The 23188-nt window shown below is 36.9% G+C and overlaps 7 protein-coding genes across 8 annotated transcripts in view; 5 read left to right on the top strand and 2 right to left on the bottom strand.

Moving 5' to 3' along the window:
- LOC124433290 (adhesion G-protein coupled receptor V1-like) overlaps positions 1-538 on the top strand; it is a 42642-nt gene extending 42104 nt beyond the window's left edge. Inside the window, exon 71 of the mRNA XM_046983051.1 lies at positions 48-538. Within this exon, the coding sequence (XP_046839007.1) occupies positions 48-368 (321 nt within the window). The 3' untranslated portion in view covers positions 369-538. The remainder of the gene's footprint in view (positions 1-47) is intronic.
- Positions 539-633: 95 nt separating this feature from the next.
- On the top strand, positions 634-3145 carry LOC124459463 (DET1 homolog). The gene is made up of 2 exons (XM_047008920.1): positions 634-2262; positions 2559-3145. Exons 1-2 carry the CDS (start codon positions 821-823, stop codon positions 2761-2763), a joined length of 1647 nt encoding a protein of 548 aa, XP_046864876.1. The 5' UTR covers positions 634-820; the 3' UTR covers positions 2764-3145.
- A 1021-nt stretch (positions 3146-4166) lies between these two features.
- On the bottom strand, positions 4167-5108 carry LOC124433291 (zinc finger protein 13-like). Its single transcript, XM_046983052.1, has 2 exons — positions 5039-5108; positions 4167-4699 (listed from the first exon to the last, which is right to left on the bottom strand). The coding sequence occupies exons 1-2, from the start codon at positions 5106-5108 to the stop codon at positions 4167-4169; spliced, it is 603 nt and encodes a 200-aa protein (XP_046839008.1).
- Positions 5109-5363: 255 nt separating this feature from the next.
- On the top strand, positions 5364-7676 carry LOC124459470 (G-protein coupled receptor 161-like). Its single transcript, XM_047008926.1, has 2 exons — positions 5364-6016; positions 6103-7676. The coding sequence occupies exon 2, from the start codon at positions 6183-6185 to the stop codon at positions 7305-7307; it is 1125 nt and encodes a 374-aa protein (XP_046864882.1). The 5' UTR covers positions 5364-6016; positions 6103-6182; the 3' UTR covers positions 7308-7676.
- On the bottom strand, positions 7671-10712 carry LOC124459466 (stomatin-like protein 2, mitochondrial). The gene is made up of 14 exons (XM_047008923.1): positions 10618-10712; positions 10429-10503; positions 10252-10326; positions 10002-10101; positions 9875-9933; positions 9558-9630; positions 9419-9478; positions 9284-9340; positions 9150-9196; positions 9015-9060; positions 8834-8932; positions 8680-8759; positions 8224-8352; positions 7671-8046 (listed from the first exon to the last, which is right to left on the bottom strand). The coding sequence occupies exons 1-14, from the start codon at positions 10651-10653 to the stop codon at positions 7786-7788; spliced, it is 1197 nt and encodes a 398-aa protein (XP_046864879.1). The 5' UTR covers positions 10654-10712; the 3' UTR covers positions 7671-7785.
- Positions 10702-19585, top strand: LOC124459459 (rDNA transcriptional regulator pol5-like). 2 transcript variants are annotated; one of them, XM_047008914.1, is made up of 36 exons: positions 10702-10980; positions 11251-11454; positions 11519-11602; positions 11694-11810; positions 11927-12049; positions 12143-12235; positions 12329-12440; positions 12776-12861; positions 13035-13127; positions 13265-13344; positions 13442-13505; positions 13576-13667; positions 13800-13845; positions 13942-14164; positions 14591-14727; positions 14824-14877; positions 14952-15053; positions 15703-15757; positions 15868-16019; positions 16091-16142; positions 16221-16255; positions 16459-16726; positions 16852-16885; positions 16968-17025; positions 17094-17210; positions 17316-17391; positions 17551-17600; positions 17696-17779; positions 17988-18058; positions 18175-18226; positions 18295-18363; positions 18439-18480; positions 18608-18670; positions 18748-18855; positions 18958-19082; positions 19178-19585. In XM_047008914.1, the coding sequence occupies exons 1-36, from the start codon at positions 10852-10854 to the stop codon at positions 19338-19340; spliced, it is 3513 nt and encodes a 1170-aa protein (XP_046864870.1). In that variant the 5' UTR covers positions 10702-10851; the 3' UTR covers positions 19341-19585. The 2 variants fall into 2 exon arrangements, with proteins under 2 accessions (XP_046864870.1, XP_046864871.1); XM_047008915.1 differs by lacking the exon at positions 18958-19082.
- Positions 19586-20092: 507 nt separating this feature from the next.
- On the top strand, positions 20093-23180 carry LOC124458149 (dynein axonemal assembly factor 4-like). Its single transcript, XM_047008233.1, is given in 10 exon segments — positions 20093-20373; positions 20595-20876; positions 20947-21092; positions 21095-21228; positions 21300-21415; positions 21491-21594; positions 21666-21746; positions 22250-22322; positions 22422-22527; positions 22611-23180. Coding segments are annotated over 10 exon segments (1263 nt in total). The 5' UTR covers positions 20093-20250; the 3' UTR covers positions 22709-23180.
- The last annotated feature ends 8 nt before the right edge of the window (positions 23181-23188 follow it).

Below are 23188 nucleotides of genomic sequence, written 5' to 3' on the forward strand. Positions count from 1 at the left end.
GTATTGACGTGATTGTGTTGTTCATTAATGATTTCTTCCTTGTTTAGAATGAATGGGATGGTGATCAATTTGATGGTGCTACACCTAAAGGCAGCAGACGTGGTTACAACGATTCTCCATTGGTCGAAGTCAATCCACTTTATGACTCTTTCAATGGCGAGAAGCTAGGAGACGACGATGACGTCCTGGAAAATGAAGAAGAAGAATTATCGCAAGATCTTAATGACCTAGTTCGTGCATTGAAGACTGGGGATACCTTCCCCGATGAGCATGTAGGGAATGATGACGCAGTCGAACTCAAATATGATCCAATGAAAACGGATAAAATGGAGTTGCGGCGTTTATCCATTGCCGATACGCATGTTTAAGTAATTTCACAAAACTAGTTTTTTTCATTTGTAGAGTACAATTTGTAATGATATAAATATAATATTATAATATTAAAATAGAAGCTACGAAGATATACAACAACAGCCAGACAAATTTGTCATTTTTTGTAAGTTCAACGCTGTATAAAATTATGCAATATTTTTCAATACTTCCGGTTGTCTGTCGTTGTCAGTTGCTTAATGCCAACGGGGGGAGAGAGAGGGAGTTGTTAACACGTTTTATGCTGCTTGCTTCACTTTGACTTCAACCATTCACGAGAAAAAATTACAGGAGTTATCGTTCCAGTTGTTGTTACAGTTCGGTTGTTAGGTCCCAGGCTTCTGTGCGAGGTCAAAGTAATATGGCGGCTAATGTTTATGTTGTGATTTTTGTTTCATTGTTTTAGGGCGAATTTCTCTTTTGAGATGATAATTAATGGTTGAATTTTTCCATGGATGAGTATTTAAAGTCTGGGACTTTGAATTTCAAGCCAAGGCGGATCAAAAATCAAAATATTGTGTGGAAATTACATCAAAGAGCGACCGGAGCTCTCAGACCACCAGGTACTCAAGTTCATCAGGCAAGATCTTTTAACCAAAATATTTTCCCTAACTTCACTATTGTTAATGTCGAAAAACCCCCTTGTTATCTACGAAAGTTTTCCCCAGATGGAAGACACTTTGTTGCATTTTCGCTCGATCAACATTCCTTGGAAATTTATGAATTCCAAGGAGCAAGCGCTGCAGGCGAAATGTTGGCTGCACAACGTATTGACTCTGCTTACTTTCGCAGTAACTTGTTTCAAAAATTCTTTCGGTTGCGTGCGGTCACTACTATTGCGCCAAACAATGAGCATCTCAATCGTGAATGTAGTCTGTTTACAGATGATGGCCGATATGTCATTGTTTGTAGTGCATTTCAACTGCCCGAGGATCCGCATCCATTTTTTTATGATGTGTATCGAAATAACGAATCGGTGACACCCCATCCCCAGCGATGTGCTCTAGAAGACTATACATTGCACTTGATAGATCTATATACTGGTACACTGTCCGACTCTCGGTCATTCAAATGTGATAAGATATTTTTGTCGCACAATCAAGGCTTATACTTGTATAAAGACCTTTTAGCCGTCTTATCTGTTCAACATCAGACGATACATATTTTCCAAGTAACCTCTGACGGTCAGTTCATTGATGTCAGGACCATTGGTCGTTTTTGCAATGAGGATGACGAGATGATGGTGGCCATGGTCAGGTTGCAGGACAACCGCCCCGTCAGACCGTACAACGAGAAATGCATAAATGGCTTGAAGCATCGTTTGCTTGTCTTTTTGTGGCGAAGAGCTCGGAGTATCGGCACTCCTTTAGCAATAAGACGATTTTATCAGCATTTTGATCTCTTTCGGAATTTGAAAATGTGGAAAATGCAACTGCTCGATGAAGATCATATGTTCATCAAATACGCCAGTGAGGACGTCGTCACGCTTCGTGCAAACGATCCCAATTCGCAGCCTTCTTTTTTCGTCATCTACGACATGAAGAGCACGAAGATTGTTGCGGTGTATGAAAACACGTCCGAGGAATTGTTAGACTTATTCGAGCAGTTTTGTGATCATTTTAGAAATGCAATGCTACACAATATAGCTCAGTTCACGTGCTCTGCGTCTAGTAACATCCACGCTCGGCAGATTCTCAGAAGATTCAAACACACGATCATCAATGCCAAATATGGTGGGCAGACGGAGGCAGTGAAGCGCCTCTTGGCGCAACTACCAATCAGTTCTCAGTCTTACAGCAGTAGCCCGTATCTTGATCTCTCCTTATTTAGCTACGATGACAAGTGGGTGTCGGTAATGGAGAGACCGAAGGCCTGTGGAGATCATCCGATCAGGTTGGTTCATCACTTGTCGCCTCCCCCCCGTCCACTATTTTTTACCAACATTAGTATATCGCGATGACCATATTTGATCATATAAAGCAGTCGAGCGTTTTCTATATTTTACGTGAAGATATAAGAGATTCAATTTTTTTTTAAAACAATTATGAATTAATGCAATGATATTATTTACACACGCACAGTAAGCGGATGTATTTCATAATTGGGATTTTGTAATTTTTCACACGGCTCACGTATAGTAAACATATGTTTGTTAAACAACCCCAAACTTCTTATCATTTTATTTGTAGATTCTATTCCCGTGAATCAGGTTTACTTAAGTTCAAGATACATGCAGGATTTCTGGGTCGGCCTTCTCCTCCCTCTGCAAGACGTCTTGTAGCCTTCACCTTTCATCCTTTCGCTCCATTTGGCATCTCAGTACAGCGAACTAACGCCGAATATGTTGTAAACTTTCACATCAGACACCATGACGGCTCAAAGGAGCATATGTGAAAGTCCTCGTATGTGGCGTAGTTTACCATTCAAGGTGGGATCGAAATAGATCGTGATGGATTTTTGATAGCAATATATTTCCACTGGTTTTTGACTCTTACTTGCCAAACTGAGAATGGGAAAGTATCTGCAAGCTCTCTCTATTTGATTGCCATTAAGTCATGTCATGTTTGGCATTGTGAATGAAGAATTTTATGTCGCTTCTACGGAAATCATTTGATCTGTATATTTTATGTATTTTTCTCACTTTTTACAATTACTGTTAATTTATATAGATAATGTATTTATTCAAGGCAGCCTGGAAACTATGTGGCTTTATTCATCAAATATCTGTGTTGCTATAGTAAGTTAAAATATTTATGTAAATTTGTCGACGTTTTGACCCACTGGTCTTCAATATTATAGTTTCAAATCACTTAGGCCTCTATACTTAGAGAAACTAAACCCTCCCCCCTCATTTTGGGCAGTAATTTAACCGTTAATTGCCTAAAAGCGTTTTATATATTATATTTATTCAGCTTAAATGATTTTTATGTCAGCCTAGTTGATATTTTGCCACAGTACTCGAAGTACAAGCAATGCAATAAGGTTTCTTCATCGAATGCCTCGATACTTTATGTTATCTCAGTGTGATCCCTACGTGTATGAACTCGTGGCTGCTGACTTCTTGTGGTGTATTCTCATATGAGTGCGAAGGTTGCTGGATGATATAAATTTCCATTTACAAATTTTACATTGAAAAGGACGCTCACCGCTGTGCGTAAGCATATGTGAGTGCAGATTTCCAGAAGTGGTGAATGCCTTGGGGCATACCTTGCACTGGTAGGGTTTTTCTCCCGTGTGCGTTCTCACGTGACGTCTTAGGTCACTTGAACTCACAAAGCCTTTCGGGCAGTAAGAGCATTTGTGGGGCTTTTGCCCGGTATGCGTTAAAACGTGACGCTGCAGGTTCGTGAGCTGTGCAAATCCCCTAGAACACACCTCGCATGTGTAGGGCTTTTCTCCGGTATGTATGCGGTTGTGGATCTTTAAATGAGCGGCAAGAACGAAGGCCTTTGGGCACTTTTCACATTTGTGTGGTTTTTCACCTAGTAAAAGTGCAGTAAAGTTTGAATAGTTCACTCGATAATAGTTTATCATGAAAGTCGTAATAAATGTGTTTGTTTTCTTTTCTACTTAGAGATATTTAACTTTTGTGTCATGTAAATATTATCTCTACATATAACATCACATTACATATTTAGCTTTAGGAATAAGTAGTTTCTATGGATAGTTTTGATGTGTAACTTTTGTATACTCATATTTGTCTACATATGTATTCTTTTTTAAACTGTTGCTCTCGTGAATAATGGCTAAGTTAAATATCTCCAGGAAGTCTTTGCAATGCAATTAGAAAGCGTAGGTCATAAACACTTTATTTTACCTTTGTGAATCAAAATGTGCCGTTGAAAATTCCAGGAGCGAGAGAAAGACTTGTTGCAGAAATTGCACGTGTAGTTTCGATTGGTATTTGAATGCGTTTTCGCGTGTTCTTCTAATGCATTGCGCGTGTCAAACTTCGCTTTACACGTGGCACATTGTAGTTGCGACTTCTGGTTTTCTGTTGACTCTCCTTCAACCCCCTCGGCCTGTTGTCTCTTCTCAAAATCGTGAAAAGGGAAAGGAAATAGGGTCGACTGTGTTATCCAATGATTTTCATAGAACATAGATGGTGTTTGTGGACTTTTAGAGTTTGGCGATCCCATAGGCACCCGATTATCCTCTAAACCCCCATGATCTATGATTTCTCGCGATTTCCATGATGCCAAATCCTCTCTTATTTGATGATCATCTGCAGCTTTGCGATTAGGTCCTAGGTCGTACATTTTTTCATACCCGAACGGTGGGCTGTCGAGTTCTGCTGTTGTATCATCTGGCCAGAAATATGGGGCGTTATCTGTATTGAGAGATAAAATGCGTTTTCAAATCTTAGTTTATTAAACTGTAGGGTTTGGTGGGGGTTTTCTGTGAATCAATACCACCAACCAGACGTGAAAGTATTATTTTGCTCTATGCATGACATTACGATATTTCTTTCTTGACAAAACTTTCTAAAGGTCTGCAATGAAAACTTCTTTGAAGTGCTGCACGTGCACCACGAATATGTCAGGCTAAAATGTATATTTGGCGTTCAAAGAAATTTCAGAGACAAATCATCCATTTGTATGCGTCGACATCTGGGTTTTCTTCAATTGGTCAGTCAAATAAAAAAAACAATATTTCATTTATTTCATACCAGGATAACAGCATTCATCACGCGAGTATTTCTTGATCACTTTTTGTTTTATCAAGAAAGATCGCGGCATCTCGAAAATGTTGCTGATAAACCTTCCAAATTATTGTAAATTGAATGTTGTCGTGTACTTTCCCCGTCGCTTTTTGTTGTTCGACTTTTGGCAAACTCAAATTTGTCTTTAGCAAATATTCCGATGATAATGTCATAACGGCTGCAAGATTTATCATGTCGTGCGTCTGCCAATCAGAATCGCGCTATGTTGCATCTCGATTATATGGCTTCATAAATAATGCAGTTTTGATCATGTTGCCTTTGTCCACTTTTTCAAACGCTGGTGTTGAATTTTTGACACCGTGAGCTTAGAACTGGTTGCAACTGAAAGTTCAAAATGATTTCACGGTGAAAATTCGCTCCTCAAAATTCACTCGAGATTTTCTACGTTAGAATGAACCCGAGTGATTGCTTTCTTTTACGCTTGTTTTTTTTTACTTTCATGCTTTTCTGAGCACATTGATGGTTTAGTTAACGAAGCGCAGCCAAGCATTCTCGCCACCCGATCAAAGTATTTCATGGCTTGCCTCGAAACTGAAAGCGTGACAGAGAATTTCACTTCTATTGTATTGACGATGTAGGAGCGACTGATATACAGGTATTTTAATCAAGTCAATGAGTATATCTCCGACAAAATTTTTAAAATCCTGATTAAAATGAAATTTCCTATCATTCTTCCTCCCTTCATAAGTCGGTTCCCAGTGGTTCTTCTCATAATTTAATTACTGGCAACTAATTTATTCATTATTGACTTAAGCTTGTTGATTGTAGACATAAGCGTAGTTATGTGCTTCGAAATGTAAATAAACCCGCTTATGGTCTGTACTTATTCATGTTTCCTCTTCGTTTGCTAACTTGCCAACAGTCTTCAAACGTTCATCTTGTGGAAAAGGCTTTCGGCACGCAATCTTTGACGGTTTTTAAAAGGTAAAGTAATAAGACTTTTCTTGTCACATACGTGACGACAAAAATTCTGTTAGGCTGAATCTTTGTACTTAACTTTTGGAATTAAGGAAACAAAGAACGACGAGATAGGAATTCGTTTTTTAAAAGTTTCATTGAGAACAGTTATTGAAGATTTTAGAAACTTTTCATGATGGATCAACTCTTCAAGCGTAACCAAAGCGACCTCATTCTTCTTGAAGTGTCGTCTCAAGATCGATCGTTGAGAAATGAGGCTGAAAGGTCAATTGAAACTCTGATACTATCTCTCACGTTGCTGTTGACTATTTATGGAAATGCTAGTGTTGTCTTTGTACTCGTGAGGAACTTCACTCTGAAAAACGTCCCGAACATGCTTCTCTTCTATCTGACCATGGTAAACCTTCTTATTGCTATTTTAAACATGCCATTTGCTCTCGTTTCTACCGCTGTTGATTCATGGATTTTTGATGAAACTTGGTGTGTGTTGTCTGCATTTCTAAATCAGTTCCTATTGTCGACATCAAATGGCCTGATTACCGTGGTGGCCGTGTATCGTTATCAGGCTATCGCAAACACCTTCTCTGCACAGATTACTATCAGAGGGGCGAAGTGGATGGTCTCTTTTGCGATACTTCATTCATTTGTATTTTCTATACTCCCTGTTTTCGGCTGGAATTTATACCTGTACTCTAATGCAAAGGGATTCTGTACACTTTCTTGGTCAGCTGGCGGAAGTGGATTGATATATACCATCATGGTCGTGCTATGCACATTTATTGGACCATTTATTGCTATTGTCTATATGTACATAAGGATTGGCGTTCTGACGCGATATAATACGAAAGAAATCCTAAATCCTAAATCCTTATTTTTACCATCCTCAAGAAAGATTCAACAAAATGACGATCACAAACGCTATGGTTTTAAAGACGATGGACATAAAGGAATCACAAGACGACCACGTGAAACGCAGACCGTTGGGAAACGTCATATTTCAGGCTCACGTGATTCCATTGTCGAATCAAAAACTTTATGTAGCGTTTCTTTTGTCATAGTAACATTTGGTTTATTATTAGCTCCTTATTACGTCGTAAACATGGCTTCGGCTTTCTCCCAAGATTCTTTGTCACCGAAAGTGGATTTTGTAGTAGCATGGTTGCAGTATTGTCATTCGCCTATTGTAGCAGTTGTCTATGGGTATAATAACCGACGAATCAAAACATTCCTTAAGCAGTTGCCATGGTGGCCTAGCTTCTCCAAATCTGGCGATGAAATTTGCCAAAGCTCGCTTTAGTACAATGCATCAATCACACTACGCTCATTTCTACAATCGAATCGAAGCATAACTAAATACGCATGATCCGACATAATGCTTTTTGACCACAGGCCACCGAAAGACTGGGCAGATTTGAAGACGCATTTCGCCAACCTTAATGGGCCCCCGATTCGAGGGAGGACCTAAAACTAAAACAATATTTGTTATTATAACGTACATTCACAAGTCTTATTAAGGTTTCTATATTGCTTTTCAAGCTTTGTGCCTTGTAGTCACAGATATTTAAAATGATGACGACAATGGCATGGGCCACTGGAGAAAACTCAGGACCTAAAATTTCTCTCTACATTTATGTCTTCAAATATAATGCAATGTATCTCGTTTGTATTTTATTTTTTTATTTCGTAGTGGGAGATTGCTTTTACTTCAATGCGAGAACGCAAAGATATTTGGAATACTCATAAAGGAAATCCTCCAAATTGTTAGTGTAAACATGCTACAGAAAGTCACGTTTTCGAGTAGGCGAACCCGCTACGGTAAAGTGTGAAGGCTCAGACATTCGTCCCCATTCAGTGTTCGATTCATTGTAATCCATTTTTATTGAGTCGTTTTCATTTTGGGTTGACTCCAAACTATTATCTTTAAGACCGTCTTTCTCATTATAACTTGGACGATTCTTTGTTCCATCGTTAGGGTCGTCAGATGGCGGTTCACTCGATAGAGTAGGCTTTGAAACCTGATTGTATACAGCCATTGCCTTAAGAAAACAAAAAGTTGCTCTGTGTGTAGTTTAACAAAGAGTGACTCAACATGATCGAAAAAACTAATGGAATAAGTCAGTAGATGGGATCAGCACCATATAAACGCATATGTTGATTTGTTGTAAACAATAACATGAGTTGTTGCAGTAACAGTCATAAAGTGTCGTAGCTACCTGCGCAACCATTGATGCAGCATCACCAGCGTTAGCAGGTAATATGACAGTGTTGTTAGTCTTGGCAAGGTTACCAAATGCTTGAACATATTGTTCAGCTACTGTGAGAGCTGCCGCATTGTTTCCACTCTGAAGGAAATAAGAAATAGGAAATTGGTAACACAATATAGAAATAGTTAGAATATAATATAGAAACTTTACATTTTACTTATGTGAATCTACTCTGTTTCGAACGAGTGCACGTGCGCTTGAATTTGACGAACTCTCAAAATGACAAAGTGATAATAAGATAATGATTGGCCTCCACCAAACATATATCAAGTCAAGACATGGCTTTAACCAAATTAAGACGCAAAGGGAGTGATGAGGAACTATTCCATTACAAGAGTAAATTTTGAATGTCCAATACACTTCTGTCATTTCAAGAATTTCTTTACGGTTGTCCATAATATTTACCTCCAGTGATAAAGACTCGGCAATCTTTATTATTGCTTCGGCTCTCGCGTTCGCTTTCGCTAAGATAGCGTTCGCCTCTCCTGAATAATAATGGCGACGAGAAAGAGTGATAAGTCCGTCGTACCATTAGATTAAATACTGTTCTCATTGTCACCTGTTGCCGTATTGATCTGTTCCAGTTTCCTTCCCTCAGAAGCAAGAATTTGACTTTGTTTCTGTCCCTCGGCCACATTGATAGCCGAAACCTTAGTCCCTTAATACAGGACGAGAAACAATCTAGGTCGAATGCCGCTCGTTTAGTTGAAAACATTTCAACGTTTTCTATACATATTTACCTTCAGATTCCAAAATTGCAGCACGCTTTTTGCGCTCCGCTTCAACCTGGAAAAAAGGATTGCATGTAAATATGGGAAAATTACGAGACCAATCAAATAAATGCTTCCGCATTGGTTATTTTGACACATTTCCACCTGCATTTGCATAGCTTCTTTGACCTTACTGGGCAATTGAATGTCACCTTTCATGAAGAAAAATTCGTCAAGTGAGTAACGATGAATTTTAATCATATTGCTAGAAGCCATAAAGTAGTATATTATGTGCTTACGTATCTCGTATCGTAGACATTTTATTCCCCAGGCTGACGCTGCTTCACTGATAGCATCTGGAATAAACAAATATGTCATAAAACTACCGTTAAATCATATATAAACATAGTTTGTTTCATTTTTTCCTCGCTTACTGACGATATTGGCGTTTAACGACGTTCTTTCTTGAAATATTTTATCGAGCGTTATCTTTCCTGTGTAAAATTTTCATTTAAACAAATCGTTATCGTGACGATGAGAATATTTCGTCTCGTAACACACATCTCGCTCTACCTAACTCGGATCGCATCGTCGTTTGAGCCAATTGTGTTACTGCGTACTCACAATCTTCCACACCATAAGATGCCTAATTAAAAATGCGTTTGGTGAAAAATGCGGTTTGTTGTAAAGTTACATATGATGTAATGAAATTTGGTGTACTTAGTAACTAGAACGTTAATTGGGGGGGGGTGTATGTTCATATATTCAGTTATGCCCACTGATTTCTTTTGAATGTTACTTTACTTTCAAAAGACTCAGTAGGGCACAACGAGAAAAAATGAATATGCACCCCCCCCAAATTAGCGTTCTAGTTACGCCTCTGGCAGTACTTGATAAGGATCTTCAACTCGGTAATATAAGACACCATCAAGCTGCAGAGTAACATTATCTGCAAAAGAAAATCGACGACGATCAGTTTTAGTCAAATGTTGCGATCGAGCTACGTCATTTTCTTACCAAGAGTGATAGCAGACTGTGATGGCACTTCAACCGCGACCTCTTTCAAACTTTGAACATACTTTATTTGTTCAATAAATGGAATTAAAATTGCAAGACCCTAGAAGGTATGAAAAATTGAAAACATCAGTTAAGAGAAAAGCGATTTTAGTGTACTTAGCGCGTACCTATTTTCTTCCCTAAAAATAGGTACGCATGTACAACATTTCCTGGTAAACAGCGCAAACCCTGTCCTTTTTCACGTACTTACGGGATCTAAAACGCGAGAAAATTTTCCAAATCTTTCAATGATCCAAGCCTCTTGTTGTGGCACAAAATTTATGACCTCAAGTAAACAAAATGTTGCAAATCAAGCCCTTATCCGCACAAATATCAACTGGTATTATAAACATTATCTTCATGAATTGAAGGCTGCAACAGTACTCACAGTATTAGCGGGAAGTTGTCGTTTTCTGCCGTAGTAGCGAGAGGAAAATCTTAACTGCTTTCCAACGTAAATATCCTATACAAAATAAATTTATTATGTCCCTTTCATAAACAAAAATTACTTTAAAAAAATACGTGATTTTTGGGTAACATTTTAATGAAATTTTACATCAATTTTTGAACGTCTTACCCGACTGGAGAGCCTTCTAATACTTGATGAAAACATTGTGCACTGGTCGAAAAAGATCAGCGAGAAATTCGTTGTTGTTGAGATGTCAAACAGGAACTTTGTTGTTTGTCTTAACATTAAGTATTGCGAAAAAAATGATCCAGTGATGTGGGCTCATTACACGTGCTTTTGTTTATTTGAACATGATGAAAGAAAAGGGGTGAAAATAATATGAAAAAAAAATAAAATAAAATAATGAATGAGAAGACTTTGCTCTCGTTTTTCTGGGATCTAGCATCTACAAATGAAACAACGCGCGTTGATACAGCAATAAATTTAATTAATCATTTACAATCGTGTGACAGAGCGTTTGAGAAAAATGAGGTATGTGACCCTTTTCCCTATGGTGATTATCTTGGCTTTTTGTTCACAAATGACCAAATATAGTGCATTTGCAATTGGATCAGTTGTTTTTCGAATTTCTGAATTGGCAAGGTTTGAATTTGGATTTCAATTTGTTCAAATTGCTTATAAATTACTTCCAAAAATCTGTAATATCAAGCTGACAAGCTGTAAACAACTGTATCAAATTAAATTACTCATCAATTGGTGTTTAATATGGAGGAAATTACTTTTGTTTTGGTTATTCATCAGGAAATAGAAGATTCAAAGTCAGATGATCTGAAGTACACATTAAATCGTCTTGTGAAAGGTTTGGCATCATCACGGAAGGCTGCAAGACAGGGCTTTGCAATGGCTCTTATTGAAATTGTTCTCCTTTTTGATTCCATCTCTGTGGAGGATATTCTTGAGTTGATGAAAGAATCTCTCACTGTTACTAAGAATTCTTCAGCTCAGGTATTTGCATAAAAACATGTTGAATGGTATCAGTAAAGATTATTTTTTGATTTCTGATTTAAAGGAAGAAAGAGATGCTTATATTGGACAGATATTTGGGCTTTTCATCATTGGAAGAGCAGTCTGTTTAGCAAAAAATCAGAAAAATGTAAATAAAATATTACAATTTCTATTTTTTTCTTTTTATTTTAAATATAGTTTAAAACGCATGTACCTATTTCATACTATTTTTCCATTAGGAAAGAATTGAATTATCATCGATTAATCTGATTATTGAAAACTTGAAGGAATTATCAACAAAGAAAAGCTATCTTCAAGAAACATGTTATAAAGCAATTGTTGATTTAGTTTCAATGGTAATATGCCAAAACTAGATGAATAACTAATTTACATTGAACTTCATTGGTCATGCGGTATCTGTTTTAAGGCATGTGCCAGTAACTTTGGTACAGGCTGTTTGTATTTATTTTAGTTGCAGTTTAGTGACTTTCACCAGCATATCTTGCCCATTCTCGAGAATGATTTAAAGTGCAAGTGGGAGAGGTATTCCCCAGATTGTCTCTTCCTTGTGTTGACTCTATTGAGATTGTTTAAGGCAAGTTGAAAGTTATCATTGTTTACTCATTTATCTCAAGAAATGATTTTAATACTAAAATATTTCAGTTTCAATTGTATTTTACAATTGTAGCATGAGTTGAAAGGGAAATACTTCAAGAAATCTTGGACGAATCCTAATTTTGATTCAAAAGAAAGCTATCCTATTCTTGCCAAGATATTGCAGGTATTGAACCTCTATGTTGTATGCACTTGATGCTTTTAGTAAGTTTCAAACTATGTAACAATACTTTCATTTTCAACTTTGAATTTGTTTTAGAATTCTCATAATGCACATCCAAGGGTCCACATTGTTTGGCAAGAAGTCTTTTCTTTTATGTTGATGTCAGAAAAAGCTGATTTCAAAAAATTCTGGTTAATTGTTGTTGATGGTAATTTGTTGCATTTTGATCTGCTTGGGAAATGGGAAATCACCAGTGACAAGGAGTGTTGGAAGCGTGAAGAAAGAGGAAAGGGTCCCTTTCAAAGAAGGGCAATCCTTAAACTAAACATATATTGATAAAATGTTACTTAGCAAGTAATATGTAACATGTCATGTGCCTCCCCACTTATTGTCCTTCCAATACTCCAGTATCAGCACCTTGCTTCCAGCACTCCATAGACATCATTATTGTTCAATTTAGCTTTACATGGTGACTTGTGAATCTATCTCATGAATCTTGACAAAGACAACTCTCATGTTGAAAACTCTTAAATTGTCTTTCAGAAAATCTCTTTCAATCATCTCACGAACGAAAGTTTTTGGGCTTTAAACTTCTTGAAAAAGTGCTTCCTATGTTGTCTGTTGATCAGGTGAGAACCAAGCAAATTCTGGTCATTGTACCTCAACTATTCTTGCAAATGACATCAGATTCTTTAGGAATCCCAATTTGGACATTTATAGGTAGTCGGTATTTTTCAGAACCTGTTGAGAGTTATGTAATAATATCTTTCTCTTATACGTAATAGTTTCCTCTTACTTTAAGGTTGAAATCGTTTTCAGTCCACAGTTAATGCGTTGTCTCTTCAACTCTCTGGCTCATGACACAAATTATCTATACCCTGCAACAAAGCAAATGGTTTGAGGACATTTCTGTTTAGCATACGTAGTTTTCATGATGATCGCAACATTAGTGAATCACCTTTGTGCATCAATGTTGAAGATGTCTTGTGCGATAGTTTTTGGTGACAGACAATTGCTATGTAATTACTCTAGATGGAAAGCATTGGAAGTGGAATCATTCAACAAGAAAAGCAAGAACTGATTTCTGCTGTAGTTATGCAACTTCTGACAAGGTGAGTGCATTGTATATGTGTTTTATATTAATTATTTAATTTAGTAGGATTGAGTTAAATTTAGCAAATTTGTGATTTTGGCATATTTGAAACATAGGAATGGAAATATTTGTTTCGACGCAATTACGAAGACGAAAACTGTTGAAAATCTAATACCTAAGGTAAAACACGAACCTTTTTCGAAAATATTGAAACTAAAGCAGTTTGTTAAACTGTTTTTTTATCGCATAGTTACGTTTGGAGGATTTGCCTGATTTGATTTCATGTTTGAAAGAAATGTTTGTTACTACCGATAAAATCTTGGAAGATACTGAAGATTCTGGGTAAGAGTATTGACTGAAGAAAATTTTGAAAATCATTTCTCATCAAAATGACATTTCTGCCAGTTCCAATTTCTATTGTAGCTATATTTGAAATTCGCCACTTTTAATGCCTAGTTTCATTTCTTTCTTCAGAACTCAACTTCTAATGGAGAAGAAAAGAGAAGGGGTTTTAAATTTGGTATATTGTGCTGTATAGCTGTGCTTTTTTCTTTCTATCGTTGTAAAATGTCGCTTTGATAATTTCACTGACTTGTGTGATGGAATTTTTTTGTAGTTTTCATCGTTGATAAGATGCAAACAGCTCAACCATACAAAATCCTGGGTTTTGGATGTGGTATATTTTGTGTTTGAGAACGCCTACTTCGTCAAGTTATCGTCCACGCCGTTATCTCCTCGCACACGGGTTCTTTGTCAGCAGCGTTTTAAAGCCATCCTTGGAGAGCTTGCCTCACTACCACAAAATAATACTGAAGCAATTTTATATGGCAAAATAAGCGGTTCGTATCACAGAGCGCTTATGTTTCCTAAAACATCCATTTCATTTTTTTCAAAATTCTGTCTCTATTGTTTGACTGTAAGTGTTCCTATTTGCCGAAACCATCATTCTCTTTGTTGAGAGTTGACTGTATTGTATTACAGTACCGCTCGCGTATTTGTTAACATAATTTTGCGTATGATACGCGTATCATACGCGTATCGTTCTCGTATGATACGCGTATCGTTCTCGTATGATACGCGTATGTTTTTCGTATGATACGCGTATGATACGCGTAGCGTATGTTAACAAATACGCGAGCGGTAGGGTTTGCTGAGGTTTTCTATCTTGCGCTTTTCTCGAATCAAGTTCTTTGTTTGATCATAAGTACGTACTTATATAGAATTTATTCGCTGGTTTTACAGTCTTTCAAATTTTTATCTCTCAGAGTCAACCGTTCAAGGTAAACGCCACGGATATGCTGATGATGGACGACTGTGGATTTCGCACATCATGCAACACGCCAAGGAGCTTATACAGAACAGAACCAGTGCAATTTCCGTGGAAATTCCTTGGGATAACGAGGTCGATGACGTATTATTTTTCATGATCACTTTATTTCTTTGCTAACGGGGAAAGATTTTCAATTCGATTCAACTCTACAATCCTCGTTTGTTGTAGGCTCACAAGGTTTTTAAAAAAACCCTGAAAATTGTCAAAAAGTTAGAGAAAAAAGTAAGAGAATTATTTACCAGCCACAATAAAAAATGTCGTTATCCTGATGTTCTAAATTGGGGTTTTTTTTGTAGACGAATGATTTGTCTCCAGAGGAAAACGCTTTCATTTTGATGTTTTTGTATGTTGGTGTTGAACTCTTCGTTGATGTAAAACAAGCTAAAGAAATCTTGGAGGTATCAATATAAACATCCTTTTAAAGACGTGTTGTTTTATTTTTAGGCTATTAGGATTTTTGCCAAGAAATTTAGCTCAAGTGTTTTAGTTTCGTAGATTGAATTTTCGTTAAAAGATGATATGTAGTTTGAAGCCGGGAGTATTATTACATATTTATAAACATTTATTGTCCAAGTAAGTTTAGTCGTGAAAAGAATTGTTGATGTCAGTTTTAGAATTCTTTACTGGTGGTTTTATTTAGAGTCAAGTGATCCTCACTCGAGAATTTCAACCCTGTTGTCTTCCGCCGAGGTTAAATTCTCGGAGATATATTCCAGGGTTTCTTTCTTGTCCCTTTCCCTGAGGTCTTTTCCCGAAAGGCTCTCCCGCTAGTTAAAGCTTTTGCAAAAGCCCACAAATAAAGACCCTTTTATAGAAACCCAAAGGAAACAACCCACAAGAAAATATCCGCGAAAAAGACTTCCACGTAAAGACTTCCTAGAAAAGACCCCGGGGATTGATCTCTGTGAGAAAAGATTTCCAGAAAATTTTTTTGGTCAAGTGACTCCTGAGGACTCTTGACTAGTGTCACGACTGCCTTAACTTGACGATCAACATCAGCGAAGTCATACGTAATGGGTTGCATTGTTTTATAATTCTGCATTTCAGGATCTTTTTCATTGCTATGAGAATGTAACGACAAAAACTTCAACTGATTCTCAAGGTATAAAGGCTTTGATAAACTTTCCCTGCTGGTTGATGTCTATTCAGTTATATCTCTCCACTTTCCTCATGCTTTGTTCAGAATCGTTTGTTTGTAACTTTCGTTGTTAGAGGAAAATGAACCTCACTGGATGGATGTCGTAACTGAAATCTTGCTCAGTTTAATTACCGAGTCATCAAATTTTCGTCGTCAGGTCGTTGATCAAGTTTTCAACATCATTGTCCCTCATCTAACATCGTCCTCCCTTAAGATCATCTTAGAGGCTAGTAACGAATGCCGTGAAGTACGTTCGATTGTTGATTTTTGTATTGATCGTATTTCTTTCTTTTCCAGGCTGTTCATCCTAGAAGCGGTTTATATGAAGATACTGAGCTTCATAGTGAGGGTATGGCTTTGATACGTTTGTAATTTAGTAATTTGGATAGGTACTAACAAAAGAATTGTTCGAACATTCCAATGCTAGAAAACGAAGATTTCGAGCAAGAAAAACAGCTACAGGTACACATAAATGCACATAGTTTATTGAATGTGTTTTAAGCTTATGTAATTAGACATACGCCAGCCTTTCCCTTCAGTGTATTAGCAAAGGCTAAAGGTCTAGATCTGCACATCGCAACAGCACGAACAGCCATTATCGCACATACTTTATATGATGTGTAGTGTACATGTTTGATTTTAGTAACATTTTTTGCCTTATTTAGGAAGAATCTGATGATGACTCTGAAAGCGATGACTTGTCTGATGACGATATTGATGATGATGCAAAGGATCCTGTTGATCCGTTACTGAAAATTGATCTTCAAGCTGCTCTTGGAAATGCGGCAGTCAATGAGAAAGATGGTGACAGCGACGAGTCGGGCCAATCAGAAAGTGATCTTGATGATGACGACATGATGCAACTGGACGAAGCTTTATCTGAAATATTCAAGCAGCGTCTTCGCACAAAACATGACAAGAAGAAAGTCGAAGGTAGAGTGATTCATTTGAAAACTGACAAGTTGTTATATTTGGTTTATTGTGGAAAAATTGAGGAAGCTAGTCTTTGTAATTTTTTACTCATAAAATCTAAATTCATCTAAAATATTTACTTGCAGATGCAAGGAAGACTTTACTACATTTTAAACTCAGGTTACATATACTCTTATAAGAATAAAATAATTTGTTTGTCATTTTAGCTGCCTGTCACTTTATCATGCATTTATTTTTGCAGAGTGTTGGACTTGGTTGAAATATTAGTGAAAAAACGACCCAAAGATGAAATCATTCTTGTATGATTTTAAAATTTTAAATTTTGCGTAGACGTGTAATGCATGATGTCAATTTTTTTTCTTATCAGGAGTTAATTCAACCTTTGTTGGAGGTCATTCATGTGTGCTTAGCCGACAGAGATTCGAAAACGTTGGGTGAACGAGCTAAAGGGATATTCAAAAACAAGTTGTGCTCTATCAAAAAGGTAAAAGATTTAAATTGGAAAGGGAATGTATTCCATATACATCGCTTTTTCCACCTCCGATCACCATACAGAGAAATATTTTACATTTCGTTTTTCTTTATACAGGCACCTCATCTCTCTTCATCTTACATTGAAAACGTTCATATGAACATAGAATTTTTGTTGGAGCAAGCGAAAAAAGGCGAGTGTCTCTTGAACACGAGTAAAAAAGCATAACAGAATGCATTTAGTAACAAACTGACCAAGTTGATTGGTGAAGAATGTGTCGTTGATTAGAAGACCAGAGATAGAATCAAAAGACGATACCAGGATATTAACATAAGTCTCTTTTTTGCTTCAGCACCTTCTGTAACGATGGTTACACTCTTGTCATCGGGATGTTTGTTTTTGGTTTGTGTTCTAATTTTTTGATTAATAATTGAAGGGTAATCATGTTATTGGTGTCATGATTCATTTCAATTAGTCTTCATCAAATATTTGTTAAGATAAGGCAGTTACGTGGAAACGAAGAGGCAAACTGTTCGAATGGAAAGAAAACAAAACAGAATAGTGACGAACGCCTTAGCGAGGTATAGTTTTTCATATTGAATCGATATTTCTTTTGGGTGTTTTTTGTATTATTTGTGTATTAACTTTCTAACATTGTATCTGTAATAATTCAAATATCTCTCCGTCCCCCTTTGTCAGATATTGACTTTGTCTCATATTCATAAAAATTATATTTTTCTGATGTTTACATGGCTCTGTTATATTTATTTTTTATGTTTTCCTTTCCAGTCAAAACATATAAATAGTGCTCGCGTGATAAAGGCCTACGGGGAAGCCTTGGAAGATTTCATGCTTCATCGGTACGTACCTCATTGCGATTATAGACGTTTCTCTTTGATTTTGGAATTGGATCTTCTGTGATGGTACCTTGGAGTTGTTGATTCTTAAAAAATGGGCCGTATTTCCTCTTTATTAGGAGTACAAATTTGCACCCTGTCATATTCCAAGAGCTCGTTAGCAGATTTCCAGTACGTCAATCACTTTTTTTAACTTCTTCTGTGAAATATCAACCACTTTACTTGAATCATCATCATAGGACATAGGCTGGGGTTTGGCTGAAGATTTGGTCACATATATCACCAAAGGAATAAACAACTTCAGAAAGGTTCAATGTCGATTGCAACTTGTCCTTAGAAATGATTTTTTACATAATGTAAGGTGTAATGTCTTTACATTCTAGATTCAAGCTTGTGCAATGTTGTCTCAGCTAATCAGTCGGACGGTATGTATTTATGTATGTCTCGCTCATTTTATCTAATAAAAAAAACATAGCTCCCTACTTCCTTTTTTGAATTTGTGTTTTGGCTTCATGGAAACTCTCTTTAAGTTTTGGAATGTAATTTTTTAAGGCTCATTTCAAAGACAATAGAATAAAGAGTATAGCTAAACCGCTACAGGAGGCCTTTCAGTTGGTAAGGTTTTTGGCTTTATTTACACAACTCGTCTTCTACTTTTTTGATATCATTACGCCACGTTTTTTTGTTTTCAGGTATTCGTGGATAGCTCCTCTCCAAATACGGAATTGAAAGCAAAACATTTGAGGCAGATCTTAAAGCTTGCTGCGCAATTTGTTAAGCAATTAAAGGCTGATTCCGAAGTAAGGCTTTTTCAAGACTGCCATATTACAGAATAGAAAAACGCGGTTTCTGGCTCTTGGTGAAAATTCAACCACTCCGATACTAAATACTCTTTTTTACAGCTTTTTTCATTGCTTGATGCAAATGCTATGGAAAATGGCTTGGACATTGCTTTCCAAAGTGCTGTTGCAGGAAGATCGAATGATCTAAAAAACCTGATAGTTTGTTTAAAGACTGAAATCTACGGGTTTGCATCATATGTGACCTACCAATACATTATTGTTTTGCATATGAGCAATAGATATTAGTAGTCTGAATGATGTCTTTGCTTGGCTAATATAGGAACAAGTTGGACAAAAAATCAAACGGAAAACGAAAAAGGAAGCTCAGTGATGGTAGGGATGCTCTTTCTGGATCGTTGGAGACTCTCACAGAAGACGTTATTGACAATGGAACTGTTAGAACGAATCTAAATACAAAAAAGAAGAAGGATAACAAAAAATGAGACATATGTATGGGATCTTTAAATCAATTGACCATTGAACGCTGTGACCAGACTGACACTAAATGATCATTTCCTACAACGAAATGCCTTTCGATTTATCTCCAGTGCTGTTGTGAATATGTCCATTGTTTGAAAGTCGATGCTCCTAATGCGTGGTTTGTTTTCTTGATTGTCACTTTACGAAATAATTTTTTATTACATTTCAAGCATTTATTATCGTAAATAAACTATATTTTCCATCACTAGTCGAGTGTGTAGAATGATTTGTCTCAGGTTGTGATGTGGGGTTCGAATCCTTCTAGGATCAGTAGGTAGTTGTTGGGCTTGGTGTGTTGTCAGTGTTGAGCACAAGACTTGGAATGAACGAGTACCGTGAATGTCTAGAGCAAAGTAAGGGCAGATAATAGTGTACACGAAGTGTACAAATGGCAATTCTAGACGTATACAAGGACAACGTTATCAGGACAAGTAAAGACAAGACAAACTACAGCAGTGTGTAATGAAACCTCATACACAATCATCAACATAAGCAAAAGCACAAGCACAGGAACTTGACGTTAACATAAGGTGATTATGCCTATGTTGTTAGTAAAAATTTGGCTTTAGATGGGAATAGACGACATGTAACGTTTATTTTCTGCTTATTGCATTTGGCGTAGCCAAACTGTAATGCCACACGCGTGTAGACTATGCGTACCTATTTTTTGTTGATTAATCACTCGTTCAACACGAAAATGACATGAAATACGCACGTGAAAATTCAAAATGGCGGGCATGTGTATCTTCGTATTGTTTGTTGAATTAATCTCTTCGCTTGTTCTTTTTATTTTATGCGAAAGGACTTTGTTTGCAAAGCATGATTTTGGACCGTCATTACGAGGCAAGCTGAAGGTTTGATTTAGTTTCCATGATGCCAATTCTTGTGAAAGATTTCATATGGAAAGAGAGCGAGGAAGATGTGTTTATTGATGTTCCATTAAAAGGAGTCGCTCCTGGAAAAGTAGACATATTTTGGTCTGGCCAATATTTAAAGGTTAGCTTATGAAGCATATCATGTAATTTGCGTGCTGTAGTATTTAATGACAAGGTTTATTTATTCCCTGGTGTTCTCATATATTTTATTAATTTATATGAATAATATGATATTTTGATAAATTGTGTATTTCATTATTTGCGATACTATAATTTAATGATGTTAACAGTTAACACCAAGTTTGTGGCAGCTTGCCTGTAAAATGTATTTTTTATATTCAGGTTAGCTATGCACCCTTCATTTTTGAGGTGTATCTGAGAAGGAGTGTAGTTGAAGGTAGTAAAGCTAGCATTGTTGAAAGTTTGGTGAAGTTCAAATTTAAAAAAACAGAACCTGGACTATGGTATAGTCTTCAAGCAGATGAAGCAGAAGACAAAACATTTATGGCTTCTGTTCGACAGAAAGCCATTGAAGACTCACATAAAAAGGCTAAACTGTTAGAAGAGCAGAAGGCAAAGGAAAAACGAGAGCTGGAAAGATTTGCTCTCAGAGAACAGATGAAAGTATGTATTATCTTACTTTGGGTTAAAAACTCACATTATAAGCTTTTTGAAAAAAAATTTCATATTTCAGAAAGATGAAGAAGAAAGGAAGAGAATTGAAGAAGAAAAGAAGCTCATTCGAAAAAATGCCACAGAAAGTTTGGAAAAATGGAAAAAAGAAACGGAAGAGAATGATATTGTTGTGCAACAGAATTCCACTTGCTTTAAAGACAATGTTGAAAACAGATTTTTAATCATGATGACGGTGTACATGCTGATGATGAAGATGATGAACAGAAAATTTCTAGTCAAGTAAATCTATGTCACATACAAGATAAACCTATTGAAAGTCCTAAAAAGTACATTAAAAAAGGTAAGTGGTTTAGGAGATTTGCTTGTGGATTTGATGTTTGAAATAAAAATTTATTTTAATGTGATTTTTAGCAAAGAAGAAGAAAGATATTCCACCTCCTAGATCCTCTGGGACCATTCAAGTCAATTTCTCTCATCGACCTTTCAAAACACCCTCTCGCGAATCCAAGGCACCTGAGGAAGACGAGGTTTGACTGAACAGGCTGGAGTACTGACTTTTTTCACTTCTGCAGCATGAAATGAAATTCATTCTCCTTAAACAGTGGCTTGCAAAAGTTGCAGCAGCAAGTCGAACCACAAACACTGAGAATAAGGATGCTGTTGATATAGAAGAAATGAATCCGTTTTGGTTAAAGGATAAAGCAAGGTTTTAATGATTTAATTGTAATGACCCATAGTCAATGGGTGCATCATGAATTTTTTCTGTTATGTTTACAGGTCATTCTACAAGTCTGGTAACTTTGTAGCTGCAATAAATGCCTTCACTGCTGCCATCGTTTTGAACTCAAGCATTCCCTCATATCCTTTCATTGTTCATTTTATTTATATGTTGTGATTCACAGCGATGTATGAGCTGTCCATTCTGTCCTATATGTCCGTCGATTCACAGCGATGTATGAGCTGTCCATTCTGTGCTATATGTCCGTCGATTCACAGCGATGTATGAGCTGTCCATTCTGTCCTATATGTCCGTCGATTCACAGCGATGTATGAGCTGTCCATTCTGTCCTATATGTTGTGATTCACAGCGATGTATGAGCTGTCCATTCTGTCCTATATGTCTGTCAATCGATGACAGTTGTGGCATCTGGACATAAACTAGAATTCGGCGTTTCGTCTTTAAATTGTGATTTAAAATGCCTGCCTTTTGTAGCATCCCATGTATTGTTTTCTGCCACTTCAAAACTGTCTTCTTTTCGAATTTCGATACACCGTACATTATTAATTTGTTACGAAACTGTTTAACCTAAGTGAAGTTTTGCTTGTGTTGAGACTTGCGTATTTCCTTGATTTTGCATCACGTTGTATTCCAATCGAGCAGCCTGTCATCTTCAGTTGAAACAGTACAAAGAATGCATTCAAGATTGCAGTAGTGTGAGAAAATAACGCTTCAATTTGTTCTTCTACAGATACTCTTGAATCATGTCTTTGTTATGATCTTCTTGATTATTCGACATTCTCTCATATTGGTAGGCTTTGGAATTACTCACGCCTCCTGTTGCAGCCAACGCGCTGTCGCGATGTAAAGCGTTTGTACGAAGGGGTACCGCTCAATCCCAACTTGAGAACTATGTTGAAGGTATGAAGATGGTGAAGATGATTTGGACCATTTTAAATTTTCGCTTGTGAGCTCACTTATTTCCTATTGGCGTTATGTTTCAGCTCTTAGGGATTACGAGTCTGCCCTAAAACTTGACCCGAAGAACGAGAAACTTCAAGAGGATGCTCAGAAACTACGGACGATCATTCAAGGATGTTGACCTAAGTGCATGTGTGGATAAGAAACTAGAAACAGTCATTCAAGGATGTTGACCTAAGTGCATGTGTGGATAAGAAGCTACGAACAGTTATTCAAGGATGTTGACCTGAGTGCATGTGTGGATAAGAAGCTACGAACAGTTATTCAAGGATGTTGACCTAAGTGCATGTGTGGATAAGAAGCTACGAACAGTTATTCAAGGATGTTGACCTGAGTGCATGTGTGGATAAGAAACTAGAAACAGTTATTCAAGGATGTTCACCTGAGTGCTCGTGTGGATAAGAAACTACGAACAATTATTCAAGGATGTTGACCTGAGTGCATGTGTGGATATTTTGTACAGAATTTTTTAGTTGCTAGTGCATCCGTTTCATAATGTCTTTTGATTTGAATTTTTTTTCACGATGTATCTATCAGTTTATATTGTAAATTACTGTTCGTTCTGAAGTTGAACAAAGGCTTGAACCTTTGCATTCTGTTT

Source organism: Xenia sp. Carnegie-2017, unplaced genomic scaffold (genome assembly GCF_021976095.1).
Source record: "Xenia sp. Carnegie-2017 unplaced genomic scaffold, XeniaSp_v1 HiC_scaffold_13, whole genome shotgun sequence".
NCBI lineage: Eukaryota > Metazoa > Cnidaria > Anthozoa > Malacalcyonacea > Xeniidae > Xenia > Xenia sp. Carnegie-2017.